The sequence below is a fragment of the Eretmochelys imbricata genome, chromosome 1, assembly GCF_965152235.1.
Source record: "Eretmochelys imbricata isolate rEreImb1 chromosome 1, rEreImb1.hap1, whole genome shotgun sequence".
NCBI classification, from domain to species: Eukaryota; Metazoa; Chordata; order Testudines; family Cheloniidae; genus Eretmochelys; species Eretmochelys imbricata.
The window spans coordinates 82,804,101-82,830,353 of NC_135572.1; the positions used below are offsets into that span (position 1 = coordinate 82,804,101).

At 45.2% G+C, this 26,253-nt stretch overlaps 1 protein-coding gene across 1 annotated transcript; it reads right to left on the reverse strand.

Annotated features, from left to right (window-relative positions):
* Window positions 1-811: 811 nt before the first annotated feature.
* On the reverse strand, window positions 812-23,695 carry EDNRB (endothelin receptor type B). Its single transcript, XM_077806954.1, has 7 exons — window positions 23,243-23,695; window positions 8,239-8,351; window positions 7,845-8,049; window positions 7,327-7,476; window positions 5,356-5,489; window positions 2,579-2,687; window positions 812-943 (listed from the first exon to the last, which is right to left on the reverse strand). Exons 1-7 carry the CDS (start codon window positions 23,693-23,695, stop codon window positions 812-814), a joined length of 1,296 nt encoding a protein of 431 aa, XP_077663080.1.
* Between the last annotated feature and the right edge of the window lie 2,558 nt (window positions 23,696-26,253).

Below are 26,253 nucleotides of genomic sequence, written 5' to 3' on the forward strand. Positions count from 1 at the left end.
AAAAATCATTAATTTCAGCTACTATGCAGAATTTCTGTGGTTCTGCAATCTTATTTTCCTCCATTTAAAGATGTTTTTCTCCTCTAGTATGTGAAACACTATATCAGATAACTGGGCAAACAGTGAAATGGACTATTAAAAGTGCTGCCACAAATTCAAGATATAAGCAAACTGATAAGGGAGAACAAGATTTGTCGTAACCTTAAATGTTACTTGTAACAGTAGTAGGTAAAAATATTTAGACATAAGTGTGATTTTTAACTTGACTGTATCCCATTAGTATTGTTCTCAGCTAGTAGCGTAACATTCCTGATAAAAGTACTTTTTTCTTTTTTGTTTGAACTGTGCTATGAAGTAGTTTGGATTTGATTTTTTAAAAAACAATTTAGACACTCAATCTGCTTTACACAGATAATACATTGAGTTATATACAATATTGGCTTTGATCCAACAAAAGATATGGTTTGCTATTTACTAAGAATTGTGACTCCAGTTCCTAAGGAGTTTATAATGAACACAAATGACTGATATACTGGAATTGAGGATAGTCTCGAATTGCTGACTCCAAAGAATTTAAGTGCTTTAAGACTTAGTTGTTGTTTCTGTTGCTGTTCTTCGTGTTTTGCAAGTGGCTAATGATACCATGCATAATTATGAATGTTATGTAACTGTGGGGAATCAATTTTTTATTTACTTTTTGTGCAAACAGAAAACTAGATTTTTCAAAAGTTCTACTATCTTAATCTATAACAGCAATTGTCACTCAGAGTCAAATAAAGGCACTGAAATTAATTTCACAGGATACACTTTTTTATGATGAACTGTACTTATTACTGGAGCGGAAATGATCATATCCATGATCATCAGCTTTGAACTTAAAGCAGGATTGTTTTTCCTCCAGGGACAGCATGTCTTTGGATTGGCACCAGCAACACAAACATGACTGTTTTAAACAAAAAGAATCATCATTTTACATCTTTCTGTTATGCACATTTTTGCACAATGCATTAAATATTGCTATTACCCAGCCTCGACTGAGAATTTAGGGGCCATTATAACTGTTGTACAGTAGAAAGAACAATATGCAGCACCCTAAAAGCCTGGGTTGAATGTGGCCGGCAATTTTTAATGTATCTGGAAATGGAATGAGAGATTTTGTATTTTCCTTCTTCCTGTAATCCTTCTTTTAGTTTTATACCTACGGGTGTTATAAGACCTGAGTGCACCTCTCACACTTGATTGTGATTTTTACCAAAAATTGTGTGATTTCCCCCTTTCTATTGCAATCTAAAGCTAGGAAAGAGAAATTATTCCATTCAATCCTTCTGCCAATACAGGATTGGTCTGTGGGAGTTGGGGACAACTTGTAAACCGTGAAGAATTCCCTGCCTCATGGAATTTTTCTCTCCCACTGTCCAGCAGTTTCCAAACCTAGGACCTGATCCTACAAGTCTGTTCTGAGGCTGCATGCTCCTAATTTCAATGGGTGGTCCATTTGTGGGGAGAGCTTTCAGAACTGGGCCATCATTACAGATAGGACCACAAGACAGTTGGAGTCTGACACTAAAATCTCATTAAGACGTAATGACAGTTAATCATAGAATATCAGGGTTGGAAGGGACCTCAGGAGGTCATCTAGTCCAACCCCCTGCTCAAAGCAGGACCAAATCTCCAATTTTTGCTCCAGATCCCTAAATGGCACCCTCAAGGCTTGAACTCACAACCCTGGATTTAGCAGGCCAATGCTCAAACCACTGAGTATCTGACATTATATTCTCTTGAATCAGAGGAAGTAAATGAGACAAGAGTGGGTTGCAATTTGTTTGACCAAATGAAATTTCATCAAACTAAAAAGTTATGAACAAGGTTTTTTGGTCTGAGAGGGGCAAGGGGAAGAAAACAGGGAAAGAACTAGAGACCATGTAAGAATAGCCAGGTGACGAGGGCACTCACATGGGATGTGGGAAACCCAGTAGCTTGGTAATTAGAGTGCTCACTTGCAGAACAGGGATTGAACCGAGGTTGCCCACATTCCAGGTGAGATGCCCTAACCATGTGGCTATTCTGAGGTGGGTTGATCTCTTTCACACACAGTTTTTGAAAGGCTCTGTTTTGTTCCCCATATGACTAAAAACCTTGACATTTTTCGAAACCTTGAAACTTTTCATGTAACAGAATTGTTTTCTGACCAGCCCTAATAATTTGTCTTTGGACTCATGAAGTTTTAAGGCTCATTCTGTATGACAGGAATAATGACCAAAACATACACTACTGAACTGCCCTAACCATGCATGAAACCCACATCAAACTATTGAGTGAGTTCTTGTTCCAGTTCAAAAAGGGCAAATAGACCATAATTTATAGTTCACAAAGGGTGAAATGCAGCACGTGAACCAGGTGCATCTTGCAGGATCAGGTCCTATGCAGAACGCCTGTACTAGGCCTGTGCATCTTTTAAAGTTCTGTTTGAATCTGAAGGGGTAAGTCCTGGCACATGTCCCTCTGCATGGAATGAATTTCATGCAGAAAGAACATGTTTTTCTAATGTGATGAAAAGCAGCCTTAGATGGCCTCTTACCTTAAAGCAGTTTTTGAATCTTTTGCTCACCAAATACAGGGCTATTGGGTTAATGCAGGAATTCAGCGAAGCCATGTTAATACCAATGTAGTCCAATACAAGAAAAAAGCTGTGTGAAAATTAAAGTAAATGTGATTCATACACTACTTCCTGATCATGCTTATTGAAGGGTCACAGTTGTAAACATCATGCTCAACCCTGGCATGATTTACTACTAAGTATGGTAACAGTAATGCTGACTAACTATGTGAATGGGTTATTCAGAGGAAAATATTGTGCCTCATAGCACAGTTTTGGATAGGAGGACTCAGTCTTTGTTATGGTTTGATTACATGTATGATTACAAAGGGCCTGATCACCTCAACCCGTCAGAGGGAGATGTGGAGGAGAAAATCTTCATGAGGTTTTCTTCATGGAGATTTATTCCCAGTTGTTCTAATGGGAAGAGAAGGGGAGGCAGGGTTTTTGCCTTGCAGAATCAGTAATAAGGCCCACAAATCCTACAGTATAGATTCCACTGGTTAGGGCCATCTGTGTAGACGCCCTGTGTCCTTGGCGTACCTCACCATGACCTTAATACACAACTGTAGTGAAGCTGTCCTGTGGGAACTTCTGCAAAAAGTGGACTCCTCTTTGAGGACTCCCCTTAAAGGGGGAATTGCACTGCTTTCTGCCTTGGACTGCACTAGTTCACCCTCCAGTAGCTCAGGGCAGCAATGAGGGGATGATATGCGTCTCCCTGATCCCAAACCCAGCCTACCCTGTCCCTCTGCATGGATCTCTGGACTGACAGAATGCCCGTTGCAGGTTCCTGGGGAAGCAGGCTGGGGAGTGCTGCCACTGAGGCAGACAGACCCCTTCACATATGGATCCTGAGAATGACAGGGTCAATCTCTAACTATGAAGTAAAGGATTATATTTATCATCAGATCACTGGAGCATTTCTTCTCCTCCCTCCCCCAGAGCCTGCCTGTCTAATGCCGCTGGCCAGGCTGCTTAGTAACAGTGCACTGCACAGTCACGGACAGTGTTCCCTCTAATTTTGCAGAATGAATTTTGTTATGTGCACCAATATGGAGGTGATATGTCACACATCATCTCCATATTGGTGCACATAACAAAATTAATGTGGCAGGGGTGGGGCTGATGGGTTCGGAGTGTGGAAGGGTTAGGTCTCCAGCTGGGGGTGCGGGCTCCGGGGTGGGGCCGGGGATGAGGGGCTCAGGGCTGGGGCAGAAGGTTGGGGTGCAGGGGGGAGGGGTGAAGGCTCCAGCTGGGGATGTGGGCTCTGGGGTGGGGCCAGGGATGAAGGGTTTGGGGTGCAGGCTGCCCCGGGGCTACAGCGGGGAGAGGATTCCCCCCAGCTCTCTATCCCTGCAGCATCACTTGGGCTCAGGGGGAGAGGCACCTCTCCCTCAGCCATAGTAGCTCCGAGGCTGAAGGAGCGTGTCTGTCCCCGCTGTGGCAGCTCCAGGGTTGGGGCCACGGGAGAGGTGCCTCCCCCCTGGCAGGTCTGGGCCAGGGCTGGTTTAGGGATGCATGAGAGGCACCTCTCCCCTGCCTACAGCAGGTCTGGGGCTAGACTGGGGCCGGCGGGGCGTGGCAGGTCTGGCCTGGGTTGGGTTGGGGCTGGGGGAAGGTGCCTCGTCCCCGGCAGGCCCAGGGCTGGGCTGGGGCCAGTGGGGAGAGATGCCTCTCTCGCTGCAGCAGGTCCAGGGCTGGGGGAGAGGCATCTCTTCCCGCCGCAGCCCTGAGCACCTGCACAGCGCTTAATAGGCTGCTCCATGGCCACACAGCTTAGAGGGAACTTAGGTCATGGGAAAGACCTAGACTATGTCTACACAAGCACTTTTGCTGTTAAAACTTTCGTTGGTCAGGGATGTGAAAAAAACACGGCTCTGACTGACATAAGGTACACCAAGAGAAGCGTTGGTGTGGACAGCGCTATGTCAGTGGGAGATGCTCTCCTGCCAACAGAGCTACTGCCATTTGTTGGGGTGGTTTAATTATGCCGGCAGGAGAGCTGTCTCCCATCAGCATAGAGCAGCTGTAGGAGAGATCTTGCAGCTGCAGCAGTACAGCTGTGCTGCTGTAAGGTCTCTAGTGTAGCCATAGCCCTAGGTTCAAATCCTGGGCCTAGTCTTTTGTTACCCTGAGGGAGGAGGGATTGCTTCATGTTGCTCATGAGTGACTCCTCTGGCTTTATTAGAGAAACGAGTAAGGCCTCTCAAGGAAGCTCACTGTTGACAACTCATGATTTTATTGTGAGTCTGATGATATTTGGCTCTTGTCTTAGAACCCTGGCTTCAGGAGTCATGTGAAAATATAAGAATCTTGGCTTTCTTTTTTTTTTTTTTTTGAAGGGAAGTTTCTAGTCTTCAGGGTTGTGGAGAAAAGCTTGAATAAGTGAGTCAAGCGTGCCTCAAAGGTTCAAAAACCAGAACACAAATCAACAGAACTGGAAATGTCATGTGTTTATAAAATCCCCTTATTTCTAAGACAGTCATGACTTTGAAGGGCCTGGCTCATGATATGTGAACCCTTGGGGGTCAGCAATACTAAAGCTCCCTCCAGTCTTTATAAGCAAGGAAAAAATAGTAATGTCAAAATGTCCAGCGCGTAGGGTGTAAAGCAGAGGGATCTTCAGCCACTGAGAGAAAATCCTTTCATCAGGAAAACCAAATACAAAAGCATGCTTAGGGAGAATACATAAAGTTAATACTGAGTGGGTATTTTCCTTACAAGCCTGTTATCTTATTCAGCCATAACAGTCTTACCTCAAAAGTTCACATCTATTGGGGTCTCTTTGATCATATATAGTGAGCTTCAAAATTCTACTTAGGTGAAGGGGGAGCCAACACAGGGCAAAGACAACCACCAGACAGAACACATTTTTGGCCACCTCGCGTCTCTGGAAACAAAATTGAAAGGAACTGGGTTAAAGTGTCTCTCTTGATCTTTTATTATTCGCTTCTAAAACCAAAATATATGATACCATAGAAGTGCAAAAATAAATATCAATGTGGTACATAGGTGAAGTTCAGTGTTCCCTCTAATTTTGTACATCCATGGGCGGAATGAATTTTGTTATGTGCACCAATATGGAGGTGATGTGTGACACATCACCTTCATATTGGTGCACATAACAAAATTCATGTGGTGGGGGTGGGGCCGAGCGGTTCGGAGTGTGGGAGGGGGCTCAGGGCTGGAGCAGAGGGTTGGGGGTGTGGAGGGATAAGGGCTCTGGGTGCAGGCTCTGGTGTGGGGCTGGGGATGAGGAGTTTGGGGTGTAGGATGGGGCTCAGGACTGGGGCAGAGGGTTGGGGGTGCAGGCTCTGGGGTGGGGACAGAGATGAGGGATTTGGGGTGCAGGCTGCTCCGGGGTTGCGGTGTGGAGAGAGGACCCCTTCCCCCCCAGTCATCTCGCCGCAGGAGCTCGAGGCTGGGGGAGAGGACCCTCTCCCCAGCCACAGCAGCTCTGGTGGGGCTGGCCTGGGCTGCGGGAGAAGCTCCTCTCCCCAACAGCTCTGGCGGGACTGGAAGGGGGCTCCTTTCTCTGGCACCTCTGGTGGGCCTGGGCCAGGTGAGGGGCTCCTCTCCTCTGCCTGTGGCAAGTCCGGGGCAGGTCTGCGCTGGGGCAGGTGGGGAGGGGTGCCTCTCCGTGTCGCTGCAGGTACGTCCTGGGGGAGCCACACCCCTCCCCACTGGGGTAGGTCCGTGCTGGGGGAGAGGCACCTCTCCCCACCACAGCCCTAAGCCCCTCTGCGGTGCTTAATACGCAACTGCGAGGCCGCACAGCTTAGAGGGAATTTAATGACATTTAGAACATTGTAATTTTTTAAAATTTTAATTAATTTTGAGATCTTTAACTATTGTAGCTGCTGTTCACAAATTAATCATACCTATAACATATCTGATCATGTTCATGGATCAACTGTGAAAATTCAAGGGGTCAATACATACACTCACTTAAGATACAGGTGGAAAAGAGGTTAGTTATCCAGTCCATCCCCCTTCAAAGTACAGATTTTTTTCACTTGTGTATTATCTAGTGCTTTTCTCTCTGGTCTGCTTTTAAAGATCTCAAGAGACATAAATTACAAATATATTCATATAGGTGAACCTTTCTTATTTACACTAATGACATTGCAAATTAGTGTACAAGCTAACAAACAATGAAGAAAGCAAAAATTTCAAATATATTTTATTTTAAAAATGTAGTTTAGGTTTAGTTACTTATAATTCTTCATAGTATGCTAGTAAACATTCTGTAATGTATTTTGGAATGAAGGTTTTTGCTAATATGATACCTGACTACAGCACTGCAATGTTGCCAACTCACAGTTTTATCATGAGTCCCACAATACGTGGTTGTCTTTCTTAAATCCCAACTTCTGGAGTCATGTGAACACATCGCAATCTCAGCTTTCATATAAAAAGGGTTTTAGCCCTCCCGGTTGCAGAAAAAAGCTTAAAAATGTGAACCCTACAGACCCTAACTACAAAAGACAAAAACAACTCAAAATTGAGTAAAGTCTCAGGATTTTTAAGACAATCTCATAATTTTTGAGGCCTGATTTACAATTTTTGAACAGTTGGTGTTGGCAATATTACTCATAAACATCTCTTAAGAAGCAAGGTGAAGCCTGCAATTTCAGTGTGCACTAATTATGTGGTGCTTGAATTAGTGAAGCTTCTACTGTAATCTCATATAAAACTCAGCAGTGTTTTCATGTGCATATTTTTACCTGTTTTAAGTGGTCATTTAAAGCAATCTGCATTCCACTTTTCTTTCTTAACATCTCACAGGTCATCAGAGTATAAAAAAGTGCTGTGATGGCCAACGGCAAACAGAAATAAAAGCTAAACAGCCACCAATCTTTAGCTGTCTTGTAAAACTAGGGGGGAAACAATCAGAAGTGTTAGGCGTTCAGTTTGGGGTGTAGTAAAAAGAACATTTATACATAAACAATGTGCAGCATTTTGCAAGGCTGAATTAACCATCTGTTAATCCTTCTAACAGCACGAATGAGATATAAGTATTATTGTCTCTTTTTACAGATGAGGAAACAGAGAGATTAAGGAATTTGCCCAAAGCCACACAATAAGTCAGTGACAGAGTTTCTGTACACCCTGCTTCTAAACACTGAATTTAAAAATTAATAGAAGTAAAACTTAGTAAGTTTTGTACTTTTAGACCGTTGAGCAAACTAGATACAGATATTGTTTAAGAGAAAGGACTTGTTTAAAAGAGAAAATATCTTACCTGCATAAAGGATGTTTTCTGTGTGGGATGAAGCATACAGATTCTAAGATGCTTTCCTTTATAGTCCATAACAATCATATCAAAACCTATAGCTTCAGGAACAGCTAAGACTACTGATATAACCCAGATCAATACAATTTCTACAGCAGTCCACTTTGGCACTCCAATTCCTTTGATGCGGCTCCAGGAAGCAACTGCTCGATACCTAAATATCAACAGTGGACACTTATTACATTAAGGGCTAAATTATGCCCTCTATTCAACTGATATAAACATGTCAATGCTGTCGTATCAGCTGAACAGAGAGCAGAAGTTGGCTGTATGGGTGTAATTCGTATTATCTAAATGACTGTAAAAGAAAATATAGAGTTGGTAACAATGAAACAGGTCTCACCTATCAATACTGAGGGCACACAAACTTAACACAGTGATGCCCACTGATGCCTTTTGAATGAAGGGTACCAGTTTGCACATTTCAACTCCAAAGGGCCAGTCCTTTGCAAGGAGCTGCGAAAAGAAAATACCAGGTATGATTAATGTAATTATAAACACTGAAATTGCTAATATAACATGAACATTTCTCTGGGATGATTTTCTCTTAGCCCTGGTCTACACTAGGACTTTAGGTCGAATTTAGCAGCGTTAAATCGATGTAAACTTGCACCCGTCCACACGACGAAGCCCTTTATTTCAACTTAAAGGGCTCTTAAAATCGATTTCCTTACTCCACCGCGACAAGTGGATTAGTGCTTAAATCGGCCTTGCCTGGTCGAATTTGGGGTACTGTGGACACAATTCGATGGTATTGGCCTCCGGGAGCTATCCCAGAGTGCTCCATTGTGACCGCTCTGGACAGCACTCTCAACTCAGATGCACTGGCCAGGTAGACAGGAAAAGAACCGCAAACTTTTAAATCTCATTTCCTGTTTGGCCAGCGTGGCAAGCTGCAGGTGACCATGCAGAGCTCATCAGCAGAGGTGACCATGCAGAGCTCATCAGCAGAGGTGACAATGATGGAGTCCCAGAATCGCAAAAGAGCTCCAGCCTGGACTGAATGGGAGGTACGGGATCTGATCGCTGTATGGGGAGAGGAATCCGTGCTATCAGAACTCCGTTCCAGTTTTCGAAATGCCAAAACCTTTGTCAAAATCTCCCAGGGCATGAAGGACAGAGGCCATAACAGGGACCCGAAGCAGTGCTGCGTGAAACTTAAGGAGCTGAGGTAAGCCTACCAGAAAACCAGACAGGCGAACGGCCGCTCCGGGTCAGAGCCCCAAACATGCCGCTTCTATGATGAGCTGCATGCCATTTTAGGGGGTTCAGCCACCACTACCCCAGCCATGTTGTTTGACTCCTTCAGTGGAGATGGAGGCAACAAGGAAGCGGGTTTTGGGGACGAAGAAGATGATGATGATGATGAGGTTGTAGATAGCTCACAGCAAGCAAGCGGAGAAACCAGTTTTCCCGACAGCCAGGAACTGTTTCTCACCCTGGACCTGGAGCCAGTACCCCCCCGAACCAACCCAAGGCTGCCTCCTGGACCCGGCAGGCGGAGAAGGGACCTCCGGTGAGTGTACCTTTTAAAATACTATACATGGTTTAAAAGCAAGCATGTGAAAGGATTAATTTGCCCTGGCATTCGTGGCTCTCCTGGATGTACTCCCAAAGCCTTTGCAAAAGGTTTCTGGGGAGGGCAGCCTTATTGCGTCCTCCATGGTAGGACACTTTACCACTCCAGGCCAGTAAAACGTACTCAGGAATCATTGTACAACAAAGCATTGCAGTGTATGTTTGCTGGCGTTCAAACAACATCCGTTCTTTATCTCTCTGTGTTATCCTCAGGAGAGTGACATATCATTCATGGTCACCTGGTTGAAATAGGGTGCTTTTCTTCAGGGGACACTCAAAGGTGCCCGTTCCTGCTGGGCTGTTTGCCTGTGGCTGAACAGAAATGTCCCCCGCTGTTAGCCACGGGGAGGGAGGAGGGCTGAGGGGGTAGCCACGCGGTGGGGGGAGGCAAAATGCGACCTTGTAACGAAAGCACATGTGCTATGTATGTAATGTTAACAGCAAGGTTTACCCTGAAAGAGTGTAGCCACTGTTTTATAAAATGTGTCTTTTTAAATACCGCTGTCCCTTTTTTTTTCTCCACCAGCTGCATGTGTTTCAATGATCACAGGATCTTCTCCTTCCCAGAGGCTAGTGAAGATTAGAAAGAAAAAAAAACGCACTCGTAATGAAATGTTCTCTGAGTTCATGCTGTCCTCCCACACTGACAGAGCACAGACGAATGCGTGGAGGCAAATAATGTCAGAGTGCAGGAAAGCACAAAATGACCGGGAGGAGAGGTGGCGGGCTGAAGAGAATAAGTGGCAGGCTGAAGAGAGGGCTGAAGCTCAGATGTGGCGGCAGCGTGATGAGAGGAGGCGGGATTCAATGCTGAGGCTGCTGGAGGATCAAACCAGTATGCTCCAGTGTATGGTTGAGCTGCAGCAAAGGCAGCTGGAGCACAGACTGCCACTACAGCTCCTGTGTAACCAACCGCCCTCCTCCCCAAGTTCCATAGCCTCCACACCCAGACGCCCAAGAACGCGGTGGGGGGGCCTCCGGCCAACCAGCCACTCCACCACAGAGGATTGCCCCCAAAAAAGAAGGCTGGCATTCAATAAATTTTAAAGTTGTAAACTTTTAAAGTGCTGTGTGGCATTTTCCTTCCCTCCTCCACCACCCCTCCTGGGCTACCTTGGTAGTCATCCCCCTATTTGTGTGATGAATGAATAAAGAATGCATGAATGTGAAGCAACAATGACTTTATTGCCTCTGCAAGCAGTGATCGAAGGGAAGAGGGGAGGGTGGTTAGCTTACAGGGAAGTAGAGTGAACCAAGGAGCGGGGGGTTTCATCAAGGAGAAACAAACAGAACTTTCACACCGTAGCCTGGCCAGTCATGAAACTGGTTTTCAAAGCTTCTCTGATGCGTACCGCGCCCTCCTGTGCTCTTCTAACCGCCCTGGTGTCTGGCTGCGCGTAACCGGCAGCCAGGTGATTTGCCTCAACCTCCCACCCCGCCATAAACGTCTCCCCCCTTACTCTCACAGATATTGTGGAGCACACAGCAAGCAGTAATAACAGTGGGAATATTGGTTTTGCTGAGGTCTAAGCGAGTCAGTAAACTGCGCCAGCGTGCCTTTAAACGTCCAAATGCACATTCTACCACCATTTTGCACTTGCTCAGCCTGTAGTTGAACAGCTCCTGACTACTGTCCAGGCTGCCTGTGTACGGCTTCATGAGCCATGGCATTAAGGGGTAGGGTGGGTCCCCAAGGATAACTATAGGCATTTCAACATCCCCAACAGTTATTTTCTGGTCTGGGAATAAAGTCCCTTCCTGCAGCTTTTGAAATAGACCAGAGTTCCTAAAGATGCAAGCGTCATGTACCTTTCCTGGCCATCCCACGTTGATGTTGGTGAAACGTCCCTTGTGATCCACCAGAGCTTGCAGCACTATTGAAAAGTACCCCTTGCAGTTTATGTACTCGCCGGCTTGGTCCTCCGGTGCCAAGATAGGGATATGGGTTCCGTCTATGGCCCCACCACAGTTAGGGAATCCCATTGCAGCAAAGCCATCCACTATGACCTGCACATTTCCCAGGGTCACTACCCTTGATATCAGTAGATCTTTGATTGCATGGGCTACTTGCATCACAGCAGCCCCCACAGTAGATTTGCCCACTCCAAATTGATTCCCAACTGACCGGTAGCTGTCTGGCATTGCAAGCTTCCACAGGGCTATCGCCACTCGCTTCTCAACTGTGAGGGCTGCTCTCATCTTGGTATTCATGTGCTTCAGGGCAGGGGAAAGCAAGTCACAAAGTTCCATGAAAGTGCCCTTACGCATGCGAAAGTTTCGTAGCCACTGGGAATCGTCCCAGACCTGCAACACTGTGAGGTCCCACCAGTCTGTGCTTGTTTCCCGAGCCCAGAATCGGTGTTCCACAGCATGAACCCGCCCCATTAGCACCATGATGCATGTATTGGCAGGGCCCATGCTTTCAGAGAAATCTGTGTCCATGTCCTGATCACTCACGTGACTGCGCTGACGTCGCCTCCTCGCCCAGTATCGCTCTGCCAGGTTCTGGTGCTGCATATACTGTTGGATAATGTGTGTGGTGTTTAATGTGCTCCTAATTGCCAAAGTGAGCTGAGTGGCCTCCATGCTTGCCTTGGTATGGCGTCTGCACAGAAAAAAGGCACGGAACGATTGTCTGCCATTGCTCTGACGGAGGGAGAGGCGACTGACGACATGGCTTACAGGGTTGGCTTACAGGGAATTAAAATCAACAAAGGAGGTGGCTTTACATCAATGAGTATTTCAGGCAGGACTTCAAGGAGGGTTCCAATAAGAAATGATGCACCTAAGTTATTGTTCTTATTGGAACAAGCAGGTTGGTCTGGCCTCTGATTGATACATGGCTAGATTTACCTCGCTGCACCTTCTCTGTGAGTGACTGCAGTGTGACCTAGAAGAATGAGTCCCCTAGATGGGGGAGGGGGGGAAGCAAATGAGTACAAAACAAATCTGGTCTATTTCTTGATCCACTCCATCTATCTTTTACATCTTTGGCTGGCAGCAGACGGTGCAGAAGGACTGCATGCCATCCACATCTCATGGCTGCTCGGCAGAAGACGGTGCAGTAGGACTGCTAGCCATCCTCATCTCTTGCCTGCCTGGCAGAAGATGGTACAGTAGGACTGCTAGCAATCCGTATCACCTGCCTGCTCACCATAAGATGGTTCAATAGGACTGACTGCAGGACTAAAGAGAATGACCTGCTCAAGTCACTCCAAATTTAGTCCCTGCGTACATGTCTGCCCAGGCGCTCCTGACAGACGTGGCCAGGAGCACCTCGGACATGATGATGATGGCTACCAGTACTGTCTGCTGCCACAAGGCAATGGGTTGATGCTGCTGTGTAGCAATGCAGTACTACGTCTGCCGGCACCCAGGAGACATACGGTGACGGTTACCTGAGAGGGCTCCATGCTTGCCATGGTATGGCGTCTGCACAGGTAACTCAGGAAAAAAGGTGCAAAATGATTGTCTGCCCTTGCTTTCACGGAGGGAGGGAGGGAACGGGGGCCTGACGAAATGTACCCAGAATCACCCGCGACAATATTTTTGCCCCATCAGGCATTGGGATCTCAACCCAGAATTCCAATGGGCAGCGGAGACTGCGGGAACTGTGGGATAGCTACCCACAGTGCAACGCTCCGGAAGTCAACTCTAGCCTCAGTACTGTGGAAGCACTCCGCCGAGTTAATGCACTTAATGCACTTAGAGCATTTTCTGTGGGGACACACACACTCGAATATATAAAACCGATTTCTAAAAAACCGACTTCTATACATTCGACTTAATTTCGTAGTGTAGACATACCCTTAGTGTATTTAACGTTCAATGAAGCCCTTTAGGAAAGGGATCTTATATATTTGGGAATCACTGCCTTAGAATATACCAGCAAGATTTGTATGATCATTATGCAACCGTTCTACCAGGCAATACAAAGGGTACATTCCCTTGGCAGTCTTGATAGGAGCTGTGCTTAGCTGTCTCAACTGAGTGTCTCCTTCTTCTGTTTGAATTAGCATGAATCATCATTGGAGAATGGGATCACAGGTGCCGACTCTGTGGGTGCTCCAGGGCTGGAGCACCCATGGGGAAAAAATGGTGGGTGTTGAGCCCCCACCGGCAGCCAGCTCCCCCCGCACTCCCCAGCATCTCCAGCCCACCAGTGGCCCCACCGATCAGCACCTCCCCAGCCCTCCCACCTGCTGCGGAACAGCTCCACAGCATGGAGGAGATGCTGCGGGGAGTACAGAGGAGCGGGGAGGGGATGTGCACTCGCGGGAGGGCTGCCTCCTTCCCCAACAAATTAGAATGTTGGTGCTGCTGACTGGGATGTGCATTGAGGGCTCAGCCCTGACCTACTGGAGTCAGAAGGATAATGAGTTGGATCCTTCAGTTTTAACTTCTCCACCTTTATTTTTAATAGTAATCATCCTGCTGGTGGAGAAGGACCTTGGGATGTTGCTCCTTATTTGGTTTGAGTGTTCATTGCTTTCCCTCTTGCAAACGATCAGGACCAATCCCTATTTGGTAGAAATGCAGGAAGTAATCTGAGATGAATCATAACTCAGAAAGTTCTATCACCAGATACAAGTGGTCTTTTGTTGAACATTTCTCCAGTGAGACTGTATATACCACACACCATCTCCAAGAGTACATTTAGAATAAGATAACACAGAGATGGTTTTTGATTTTTGTTTTGGTAGCTTTCCTGGGTCTCACACTTTGATATATTTTAAATTTCCTGCCAGGTCATATTAAAAAGGATTATTTATGTTACATACATCAGTCATAATAAATCTGAGGGGCACATTTAGGGTCATTGGGAAGAACAGGCCTACTACAGGAATAAATAGCTCATGGATTCAGAGAGCGTTTTCAACATAGCTGAAACTGATGAGCTATTTGCTGCAACTTTAGTTTAACATGACCCGATGTATCTACTATATCAGTGGTTTTCACCCTTTTTTTCATTTGCGGACCTCTAAAAAATGTCAAATGGAGGTGTGGGCTCCTTTGGAAATCTTACACATAGTCTGTGGACCCCCAGGAATCCACGGACCACAGGTTGAAAAACCACTGTTCTATGGTAATGACAAACTTTTGCGGATCCTTTTTTGTGGACCCCCAGGGGTCTGGGGACCACAGATTGAAAACCACTATACTATGCTGTAAGCTGGACTGATGGTCCAGATTTATGTCATAGCATGAGCCAAATCTTTCAAATCCTCATTGAAGCAAGTCCATCCACAATAGAGGAAATACCAGAAAGGATAGTGACAGAGGGTGTACAGGAAAAGAGACTCTTTGAGATTGGGTAAGTAGTCATGTTATTGAATCCTTTCTGAACAGGTCTAATATTCATAACTATCTACAAATGTCTTGTGTGCCTCTTGTAGATTGTGATCTACAAGATACAGAAGCTCAGGAACACGAAGCAGTCACTGCCAACAATGAATTACATCCCTCCGTTATTTTTTTCTCTGTCAACTGAGTTGCAGAGTTAGGGATGTTTCCTTCAGAATTAGGCTTATAACCAGGGAATAAATGAAGCATTCTAATTTGTAAATTTTATGGTAATAGGGGGATCAAATTATTCTTAACTCAAATCCAAAGTAAACATTATGCAGGAAAATAATGTTTGTACATAACAGTATTTATTCTTAGTAAAGTAGAGCCATATATGTACGTACTCCACTAAAAGTTTTATACTGTAATAAATAAAATGTTAATAAGATTCAAAATGGAATATTTACAAAAGAGAAGACTGTTTTCCTAAAGGAGATTTGGATATAGGAAGTATATTCCTGGGAATGGGAAAGAAACAGAAACACAGGTATCTAAATATTTTCATGAGCCAAACTGAAGTGAAAACAAAAATAATTCATTATATGCCAAAGTGGTCTCCGCTAGCACTTTATATTCACCCAACTTATGTTGGTGATATTTTGATTGCCACATAGTTTTTAAAGAATAAATTAATACAAAAAAAAAAAAGGAGAGGATGCATTACAGAATGATGTAAATCATACCTAAGAAACCTCGTTCTTTTAAACATGCCTTATTTGTATCTAAACCAGTAATAGTAAATACATATTCGGAAAGGGTTAGATTGTGTATTTAGGTACAGCACTGAGTAGGGGGGTAATGTGTAAACTGCACAACTCCAGGGAGAGTCCCAACAGAAATTGTGACTCAGCCCCGCTTGTGAGTTATAACTCCTCCCCCGCATCCTCTTTGTTCTGTGTGGGAAGGAGGATGTTAGAAATTTGCTGCTGGTTACGATATCCCGTATGTTGGCTCAGGTGTGCTTGCCCGCAATTAGGGGGTTGGTGCCAAGGTTCCGTCTATTCCTGTCTTCTTTCTCTGGCAGGATGCTAAGCAGATATGTAGTGCCTGCTTGCTCCTATGTACCTAGACCCAAGCTCTGATGAGCCCATGCAGGACTGTATATAGCAGGAATTCTTATTCTCTTATACAGGTGGGTAGCCAAAGGTACAAATGAACAGTTATTTAGCACTTGCTTTTCAAAACTTCAAAAGCCCAGAGCTATGTGCAAAAAAGAGCATGCACCTGTGTGCCGAATTCATGAACAAAATTGCACCTCACAATACATGTACATACATAAATCTGAAAAGGCTAATATATTTCCACCTGATGTACTGAATACCAAGATAGACAATGAAGGCAAAGGATTTTTCAGTCTTTCATAGGAACAAGTGTTTCAAATTATAGATTTTGCCAATAAACTATTCTTAATGACTGAGATGAATTACACAATATTTAATTGAAGCACTTGTTTAATATTTTAAGTTTATTAAGATTTATTTAGCTGTTGGGAGCCAGGACTTGCTTTTTAGACATAGATGGGTTTCTTTTTCTCTAACCAAGATGAGGGTGTCTTATTTAGTCTAGTTGATGAAAAATGTAAATCTAGTTATGTTCAGAAAATCATTTCTTTTGTTTTAATTTCATTTTCTCTCTGTTTATAATTCTTGTTTGTGTTAAGATTATTACTCTAAGGGTAATTACATGCAGACACCCCCAAAGAGAAAAGAACCCTATAAACTCTAAGGAGAGGTGTTGAAAGGTAAACAGTTGTGGAACCTACATTCCCCTGGCAGTCTTGGACAAGAAGCATGGAGGGATGTGTCAGCTCTCATTGAGTTGTGTTGCCATTAGGCACAAACACAAGAGGAGAAGCCAAAAGGATAAGCAGGAGATGAGAATTGGTGGTGGTCACAGGCATATATGTAATGAGTGAATCAGTGTACAGATAAGCTGACAAAAACTTTACACTGAATTTACAAAATCTAATGATATTTTACAAATATAAATAACCCAGATTAAGTTCCTTGGAAAATGGCATATACACTGCATGGAGAAATGTCCCAAATCTGATATGTTAGAGACATAGGACCCAATTTTGCATCCACAAATAGGCCTTTGCTACATGGGGAAATTGACCAGAATAATTACTGTGGAATAAATTATTCTGGAATAGCTGTCCAAGAACAGCTCTCCATGTGGCTGCACTGCTCCAGACTAAAACCAGTCTTAGGGCTAATCTACAGTGCAGCTAATCTGTTGGAGCTAAACTGATGTAGCTGCGCTGGTGGAGCACATCTGGTGAAGTCATGCTATGCTGACATGAGAGCACCCTCCCATCAGCATAATTACTCCACCTCAGAAGCTATGTCAGTGGGAGAGAGTAACCTATGTCACGCCGAGGGGTGGCTTTTTCACACTCCTGAGGGACATAACTGACATTCACTTAAGTGGTAGTGTAAACAAGCCCTTACTCTGGGACAGAGTGTCCATATGGGGAGTATTCCAGAATAGCTATTTCAAAATAATTTATTCCACCATAGCTGTTCTGGTCAATGTCCCCGCCTAGACCAGGCCACAGGTAAAACCTCCACTGAGCTCATAAAGAAGCCCGGGGCTGAGCAGCTACACTTCAAGCCCTTAATTTGCTCTTATGAAAATACCTATATTACAGAGAAAGCAGCATAAAACTGTAGTCTTTGGCGGCATAAGTTTTCCATGCTTGGTCTCTGTCTAGAACTGAGGTTTGCAAAATCTCAACAGAATTGGTGCAGATATTGCAAAGAGTGAAAATACTGTACATTTCCCATTATAGAAAAAAATGACAACTTTTTCTACAGCTGAAATGACTGGGGCTAATAGCTAAAATTTGGAATGGTAATAGTCCTCACTAACGAGAAGTACCTTGGCTTGGAGAAGTTAAGAAATGTCAAATGATTATCACCCAGGCAACCTTAATTTAGGCTCTTTGTGTACATGCATTATGATTTTTGACTACATGATCACATACTAGATTTTCCATATGACCCCTGTGTCTTTCCGTGAACAGACTGGATGAACATAGGGCCAAATTAAAGTTGCACGGCAACTATAAGCATGGTGTTTCCTAACTTTTGAGTGCTAAAATAATCACAGAAAAGAGGATTATCATATACCAGGCCAGACTGAGCCTTGGCTCACTGGCTTGTGTAGTAAACCTTGTGGCCCCTTAGCTTTGCTGCCCAGGAAGAGCCCCAGAATGTACTTGTGACTGAAGAGTGCCAATTGTTTTTCTACTCTTCCCCCACATTTGTTCTGGGGGGAAGTAATCTGTGACAGTCCCTTGCCAGGTGCAGATTTCCCCCCTGCCCCATGTTGGCTCAGTTTTGCCAGCCAGTGCATGACTGGGGAGGGCAGAGTCAAGGCTCTATCCCAACCCACCCACTTGTGATCTGGGAAAGTAGCAGTCGTGAAGAGTGAAGGTCCAGGAAGCTGCACAAGAGGCCCCTGTGCGGAAGACTAAATCAATAAAATCAAATGGAACATAATAATATTATGTAAGTATAAGAGAATGAATATTACAAACTACAACACGTGTATTGAAAGTTGTAGAAGAAATTGTATGAGATTGTATTATGGTATTTGTGAAATGTTATCTATGTAATTAAACATCATAATGAATACACACAAGAGGTAGACTTAACGCTGTGCATCCAACTATAAATATGGAATCTGTAGACTTTTGGGTGTTCCACTTTTCACTTAATGTTCTCTTAGCATCTTTTAAAAAATTTTACCTAAGAGTGCTTATCTGATAGCTGTCATCATAGCCAGTGCTGGGGCCTGGCCTAGGAACCTCCGAAACTACACTCTTAGGCTGAAAGCTGTCAGACTCATCCTTTGTGGACTGAGCACAGAGGGGGACTCATAACACTCAATGACCCACACTTTAAATGGCCCTGTAATTCCCCAAACTTCTGTGTTTCTGTCATGCTCATGGGCCATGCAGAAGGACATCTCCAGAGGGCTCCACCTGGCACTTTGGAAAATGGAAAAGGGATATGGTTGGCACACCATAGTTCCAAAAGGCCAAACTGCTGCATAGGGCAGTGGTAGCCTCCCTGTACTCTGCAGTAGTAGATCTGCAACCACAGCCTTACTGTTCCCCGGGTCCTGCAAATCCCCCGTCTGCATTTTTTGTGCATATTTTCTTGTTTGCTTGAGCTGTGCAATGTTTTCCACTTTTCATAATGCCCCACTTTAAAAACTTAGCCAATATTCTATTATCAAGTGCAATATATTAATAAGTGCTTTACCCATTACATGTTATTTTGTCTCATAGCTTAGCTGATATTTGATTATCTTTAGATAGCTTCAGGATAAGTGATTTGAATTTTCAAGACAGGCACAGGTGTCTGTGAACTTTTTGGCTTTTTAGGAACTTACTAGACAAGAATATCTCAACCTAACCGCACCAAGCTCATCATCAGAAGTAAGCTCCCCAGAAACCAGGACACACCAATTCAAAGCGGCACCAGACCCTACCATAACAACCGATGCAAAACTTGCAGACATATCTCCACTGCTATGATGATCAACACTCCCCACAACACACCTTTTAAGATCCATTGGTCCTACGTCTGCCTATTGCAATATGTGGTGTACCTCATCCAGTGCACTAATGCCCCCATAACATCTATGTGGGTGAAATCAACCAATCACTCACTCTTGAATGAATTCACGCAGAGAAATGATAAAACACAAAATATCACCTCACTTTTTCGCAAAATGTTCACTCCATTTCTGACCTCCCAATCCTCATCCTCAAAGGAAACCTGTGCAATACCTTCAAAAGATGAGCCTGGGAGATTAAATTTATAACTTTACTAGACACGAAAAATCATGCCCCTAATAAAGACTCTGGATTTATGGCATATTACAACAATCTCGTAATCCCCTAACCCCCCTTTTTGTCCTACGACTGCTGAGGTGTTAACAGGCCACTTCACCTTGAATGGTTCTTACAGTGTGTTCATGTATCGGATAAAGTGGGTTCTAGCTCACGAAAGCTGACGCCCAAATAAATGTGTTAGTCTCTAAGGTGCCACAAGGACTCCTCCTTGTCTTTGCTGATACAGACTAACACGGCTGCCCCTCTGAAACCTGTTAACTACTTATGTTAATCTCTTCTAACTTGTATTTAGTGAGTACCTTTCCCAGACCTGAAGAAGAGCTCTGTGTAGCTCCAAAGCTCAGCTCTTTCACCAACAGAAGTTGGTCCAATAAAAGATACAGAACTGAATCACAGAATCACCCACCTTGTCTTTCTCATATCCTGGGACCAACATAGCTACAGCAACACTGCAAACAGTATCTTGAATTCATCATGCTGAACAGCTCACACAAAATCTGTGCTTTGTGCAAACTCTGAAGTATCTATTGTGGATCTGTCTAGTTCTGCTAGGTACTTTTTTCATGCACTAGGGTGGTATTTCACTTTCACATTGGCTACTGTAAGCATTGTTAAGAAAGCTATTAGCAATGGTAGGTTTTTGAACACAGCAATTTCCTTCACATTATTTTCCAAATAGGTGCCCTCTCTGAATGTCACTCTAAAAGTCTGGGACAGTGGTATTATAATTGCTCCAAATCATGAGTTAAAACTGATGAGTTTGCTGCCTTTACAAAAATGAAACGCTTTGTTAGCCTCTACTTTTCTCATTCCACTAAGTGACAGGAGATTTTGATTACAGGCCATTTCACTATAATCTGCCTCAAATGATATAAGGCTTTTTGGGCTCATCTCTGCAACTGAATTAACAGGATTGTGAAGTTGGTAAACGGACACTGTCAACTCAGATTTGGCACATAATTTACATTATGTAAAATAAGCTTTTACCAAATCTCAGGCTAATAGAAAAATGTATGTTTCCATTAGCATTCATTTTAAAATTCCATTGGATTCAGTTGTTTTTAAACAAATAAACGGTACACTGAGGTGTTTGCAAATGCTGTGGCCACAAGAATCTGAAAGGGAAACTAACTTCAGTGCCCAAGATGAAAGAGGACAGCAAAAAGCATTCAAACACACAAAATAGTGAAGAATAAACTGGATTTTTAAAAATTCTCCATAGGGGTTAATGCTCTAAAGTCATTAGTAATACAGGCAAATGTGTTTATAATATAATTTTAAATATTATCAATTAAATATCACTTCAGTTTGGGAGCTTGCTTACAAAGCATGGAGTAATGGGTGAGCAGCTCTTGACAATAGCAGGACCTTTTTGAAATGGCAAGTCCTGAATGTGCAATGTGCTTGGTATAACTTAGTATGCTCTCTGACCCTTCTGTCCTCCCACATGATAATATATTTCATGAAAAATCTATCAAGATAAGAATAATATATTTTTGCTTGGGGGATGGGGGTGGGGTAAGCTGTGACTGCCCTTGCCAGGTGTTTTTTCATTTCTGAAAATGTCAGTGTCACTAGAACATCAAATTCCTGTACCAAAAAGTCATGTTACTGACAGTTTTTCTTGGATTTATACAGGGTAGTTGTCATTTTGTCCGTTCATCGTTTTTACTTTTCAAAGCAGCTTTTTAAAAAAATTAAACACCTATTGTTTAACACATACCACCTGCAGCCAGAAAACTACCACCCCCTTATGTAGAAAGGCCGATAAATATACAGTGCAGTGATGGTCTAAAACACTGAGTCAAATTCATCCCTGGTATAATTCTAATGAATTTGACTCTAAAGTCTACAACAGCCACTGAAAGAATACTCCAGTATGTCTAGAAAGCATGGCCTATGAGGGAAGATTGAAAAATTTGGGTTTGTTTAGTCTCGAGAAGAGAAGACTGAGGGTGGACATGATAACAGTTTTCAAGTACATGAAAGATTGTTACAAGGAGGAGGGAGAAAAATTGGTCTCCTTAACTAACCTCTGAGGGCAGGACAAGAAGCAATGGTCTTAAACTGCAGCAAGGGTGCTTTAGGTTGGTCATTAGGAAAACTTTAACTGTCAGGGTAGTTAAGCACTGGAATAAATTGCCCAGGGAGATTGTGGAATCTCCATCATTGGAGATTTTTAAGAGCAGGTTAGACCAACACCTGCCAGGGATAGTCTAGTCTAGATAATACTTAGTCCTGCCATGAGTGCAGGGGCTCTCTGAGTGTAGCTGACCTCTTGACTTCATTTCCAGTCTTACAGTTCTATGATTCTATGTTTAGAAGGGTTAAGATTATGGGATTCCCTTCAACAACCTCTCAGAGTGAGCACAAATCATACCAAGGACTAACTTAAAAGCCCATCTTTTCAACATAGCATTCCCAAATTAAAATAAGATCCAAGTCCAAAACTTCTAACCTGCTGGTGGGGAAAGGAGTGGAGAAAACATCTGCTTGTTTACTTTGAGTAACCTCTGTAAGGTGTTCAGATATTTAGACTACAGCAACTATCTTTTGTATATTCACTGTCCAGCACAATGTGCCCTGATCTTGACTGGAGACTCTGGATGGACCAGTAATATGAATTAATAATCATACACTACAGAGACTGGGTTAGAATAGAAAGATTTTTTTACACTCTCTACTATTTTTATTACAGCTTTATGTAAAAGTCATAAGGATGGCAGCAGCACTTGACGTTCAGGTAGAATAGTCCCACTCAGAACAAGCCTTTCACTCCCTGCTCTGGGGCAGAGGTGGGAAAGAGAAAGCTGCAGAGGAGATCTCAGGCCAGGCCAGGCCACTGGGCTTTGGCACAGGGTAAGTTCTTTACAGGGCTAAGGGAGCAGCATTCCCCCTCCAATTTGAGAACCAGGGCCCAGAGCCACATGCAGGTATTTAGGGGCAACTGCCATTGCTATGTGCCTAAGTCAGTTTTTCTTTGCCCCTTCTCTCCAGAAGGAAGCCAACATTCAGCAAAGCACTTAACAGGTTGCTTAATTTTAAGCAGGTGAGTAAACCCATCCCTAATCAGCAAAGTAAGCCAATTAGATTATTCACCTGCTTAAAATTAAGCACCTGAAACCCCCCCTCCCCCCTCCCCATTTCATCCCTGGCTGAAATTCACCCTGGTGTATAGGACCAACAGGCACATTTAAGGAATGCATGTTCTTTTTGCTACCCCTCTACGGGGGTGGGGGGTGAACAAAATCAGCGGCCCCTTTCTTGATTGATTTGTATTAGATCTAGGGTGGTAGTTGTCCCTTTGAGACAGCCGGTGTTAATACACTTGCCCCTTTATTTTTACTTTTTGTATGGTTGTAGGACAGCGTGCGGCCCAGAGGGGGTAACGCTGTTGCTGCCTAACCTGGCACGTTGTGGAACAACTTCTACCAGCCTCGGCTGTCCGGGTGGGGGAGAGATACCTACCGGCCCACCTCCGGCCATTCAGCCGGGGAGCCGGTCTATCTGCCGGCTCGGGCGGGTGGAGCCAGGCCGGCGCAGGCTCCCTTACCTTGTACACGTTGACGGGGATGTCGATGGTGATGTGGAGCAGGTCCCCCAGGGCCAGGCTGGCGATCAGGATGTTGGGGCCGTTCCTCATGCACTTGTTCTTGTAGATGATGCGCAGCAGGGTGGCGTTGCCGATGATGCCCAGCACGAACACCAGGCAGGCCACCAGCGTGTTGATGTACTTGAACGTCTCCTTCACCTCCGTCTGCCCGGTGCACATGGGCGGAGACGGCGAGCGGGCTCGGCCGCCGCCGGGCACAGCCGAGCCGGACGCGTTGGAGCCCGAGCCCTTGAGCCCGGGCGTGCGGGCGGTGTGGGTCACCGCGGCCCCCGGGGAAAGGGGGCTGTGCTGCGGGGCGCCCCCGGGGCGCGGGGACCCCTTCTCCTCCCAGGCGGCGCAGCAGCTGAGCAGCAGCGCGGGAGCGAGGAGGCGCCAGAGGCCGGGGCGGTGCATGCCGCTGCCGGGAGCGGGGCAGAGCCGAGCGGCGCCGGGTCACCCTGCAACAGAGAACCAGGAGACGGGGATCAGCCCGGCCGCGGGTGTCCAGGCGCAGCGCCAGCCCCGCCGCCACAGGCTGTCTACACGGCAAGCGAGACACCCGCGGCTGGCCCGGGCTGACTCCGGCTCGGGGGAAGGGGCTGGGGCTGTGCAGTGTAGACGTTCCGGTAGGACCCTCGCCGGGTCACGCGGGGGGAGCCCTTCTCCCCGCACGGAGCAAGAGCCGGGAGAGGAACATTTAACGCGGCTCAGAAGGGGGTCCCTCCTGCCAAACCGGGGGGAGGCTTTAAAAGGAGAGGCGCCAGCCCCCCCCCCTTTGCAAAACGCACCGAGCCCCGCGGAAACCCCACTTCCTTCCCTGTCCCGGCCAATGCCCCTTTCAGAGAGGGAGCAAGCCGCGATTTCCCTCCCGCAGCCCGAGGCGGGCGCGCTCGAGGTCTGGAAAGGGCGAAATACAGGCAGTGAAGTGCCGATTGGCACCGACCTTCGCGGAAACGTCAATCGCAACTAGCGAGAGGAAAACCCGAGAAACAATCGGAACGGAGATTCTCACCGCATCGCCCCCCCTCGCCCCCCCCCCGCGCCTTAGCTGCCCAGGCTTGCAGCCCTCACCCCCGTCCCTCGGGAGGGGCTCCTCTCAGCCCCTCCGCATCCTTTATCAGCTCAAAGAGAAGCCCCAAGGTTTCTTTTCTCCCCCCCGGGAAGAAAACGCGTGTCCAGTGGCTCGTCCTCAGCTTGCTATAAACATCTATTTACCTTTCAAATCCTCCCAGCACAAAGCAGCTGCCAAGGGCTGGTTCCTGCTTCCCAGCGCTTGCCTGCGATTCAGCACCCGCGCTCTGAAGGACGCTGCCTGGCTAGCAGCAGCTTGGCGCTGCCGCCGCGGGAGGGACTGGCTCTTGCGAAACGAGTAAGTGGATGTCGGTAGCAAAGCAGCCTCTCCTTGCTCTTGGTGTGCGCCTAAATCCAGTAAATTAGGCGAATCGGTTTTTTTTTTTTGTTTTTTTTTTTTAAATTCAGTCACATCTTTCCCATCAATCACTGCCAGACTCCACCCGGAGTCCCTCCTACAGAGCAACAAACTTTCGTCCTGTCCCTTTGCCAGACTCTGGCTCCCCCAGATGCCTGGAGAGCATCAACAGAAAGTTTCCTGCTAGCAAAGGCACGTAAGGGTCAACTGTGGCCAAATCTGCCAGCTAAATGGGCCGGTTAAGTGGTTGATTTCGTATTGGGTTAGGGAGTTTTAAAATGATCTGGCCACATACAAATAAAATAAAACAAGTTAATTCAACTCTTCTAGGTTCCTAGAGCAGAGGTTCTTACAACACATTTTTTGGTGGCCAACTCTTGCTGGTGGCCAGTCTGATAATTTTTCCTAAAATACTTAACTTTAGGCAAAACAAATAAATATGCACATATACATGCCCAAATCATTGTAATTTATTTATGTAGGATTTTTTTTTGCAAACTCAACAATAAAAATAATATACAGTTTTCTCTATTCTTTACTGACCCTAAATAGAATAGAAACACAAATAAGGTGCTTTGCATTTTCTTGTCTTTTTTTTCTTGTTTCTTTTGCCTTTTTGGTTGCTTATTTCTTTAAGACTTGCTAGCTACTAAGTCTGCTCTGAAAAGTGATATTAACAAACATACAAATATCACTTTTCACAGCAGACTTACACAGCCTTGGCAAGCCCAGGGACAAATTAAGCCCAGGATGGGGAGGTGGGTACAGAGCAGCTGGGGCCAGGGACAATGGGGTCCTAGGGGAGGCAGCAGTAGCCAAGGGTGATGGGGAGGGGGGAAGCTCGTGCCCAGAGCCTGCCACCCTGCAGCCAGGGAATGGAGCCCGGGGGACAGGTCCTGGGGATGGAGCCTGAAGCACTGTGGCTGGAGCCTGCCACCCACTGCTCCCGTGAAGGTGGGGAACTCACTGGCTACCTGTTTCTCCAGCTTGTGTATCTCCGGGGGGGCCCAACCACTGCTGGTGGCCCTGAGGGAGGGGCCACTGCTTTCCCCCTCTCTCCCATCACCACCCAGGAGGCTGTTGCTGCATTTGCGAAACACTGTTGGTGAAACCAAACAGGTTGTGTTTTTGCAACTGGGTTCTAACATAACCATATTGACAACCTGTCTTAAATATGCATATTTAATATTAAAGGATTAAATACAGTAACAACTAGTCTACCAGATTATGGGGCAAAATAATCAAACGACTCCTTGTTCTGGGCCTTTGAATGTATCTTTCTTGGTCTGTCTTCCTATCTGAGTCTTGGAATGACCTGAGCATGTTGTCAGCCCAATAATAATTTTTTTATGAGATTCTTTATTACTAAAAACCATCTCGTACCTTTAACTAGTGAAAAGGGGTCATGTTACCACTAGACTCCAGCTTTGCCCAGATTCTAGTTTGAGTTTCTGCTGATATTCACTCTGTCTTTTCAGTTGAATATTTTAGCCTTTACTTTTGGTTCTAAATTGCTGTGTAGTATTGTGTGCTACAATAGCTG

Bases quoted from the DNA above. Each gene is read 5' to 3' on its own strand.
- EDNRB (XM_077806954.1), bottom strand. From the start codon at position 23,695: ATGCACCGCCCCGGCCTCTGGCGCCTCCTCGCTCCCGCGCTGCTGCTC. The intron at 8,352-23,242 runs GTAAGGGAGCCT...TTCTTTTCGCAG, and splicing joins TCCCCGTCAACGTGTACAAG to CTCCTTGCAAAGGACTGGCC. The intron at 944-2,578 runs GTAAGAGGCCAT...TGTTTAAAACAG, and splicing joins GATTCAAAAACTGCTTTAAG to TCATGTTTGTGTTGCTGGTG.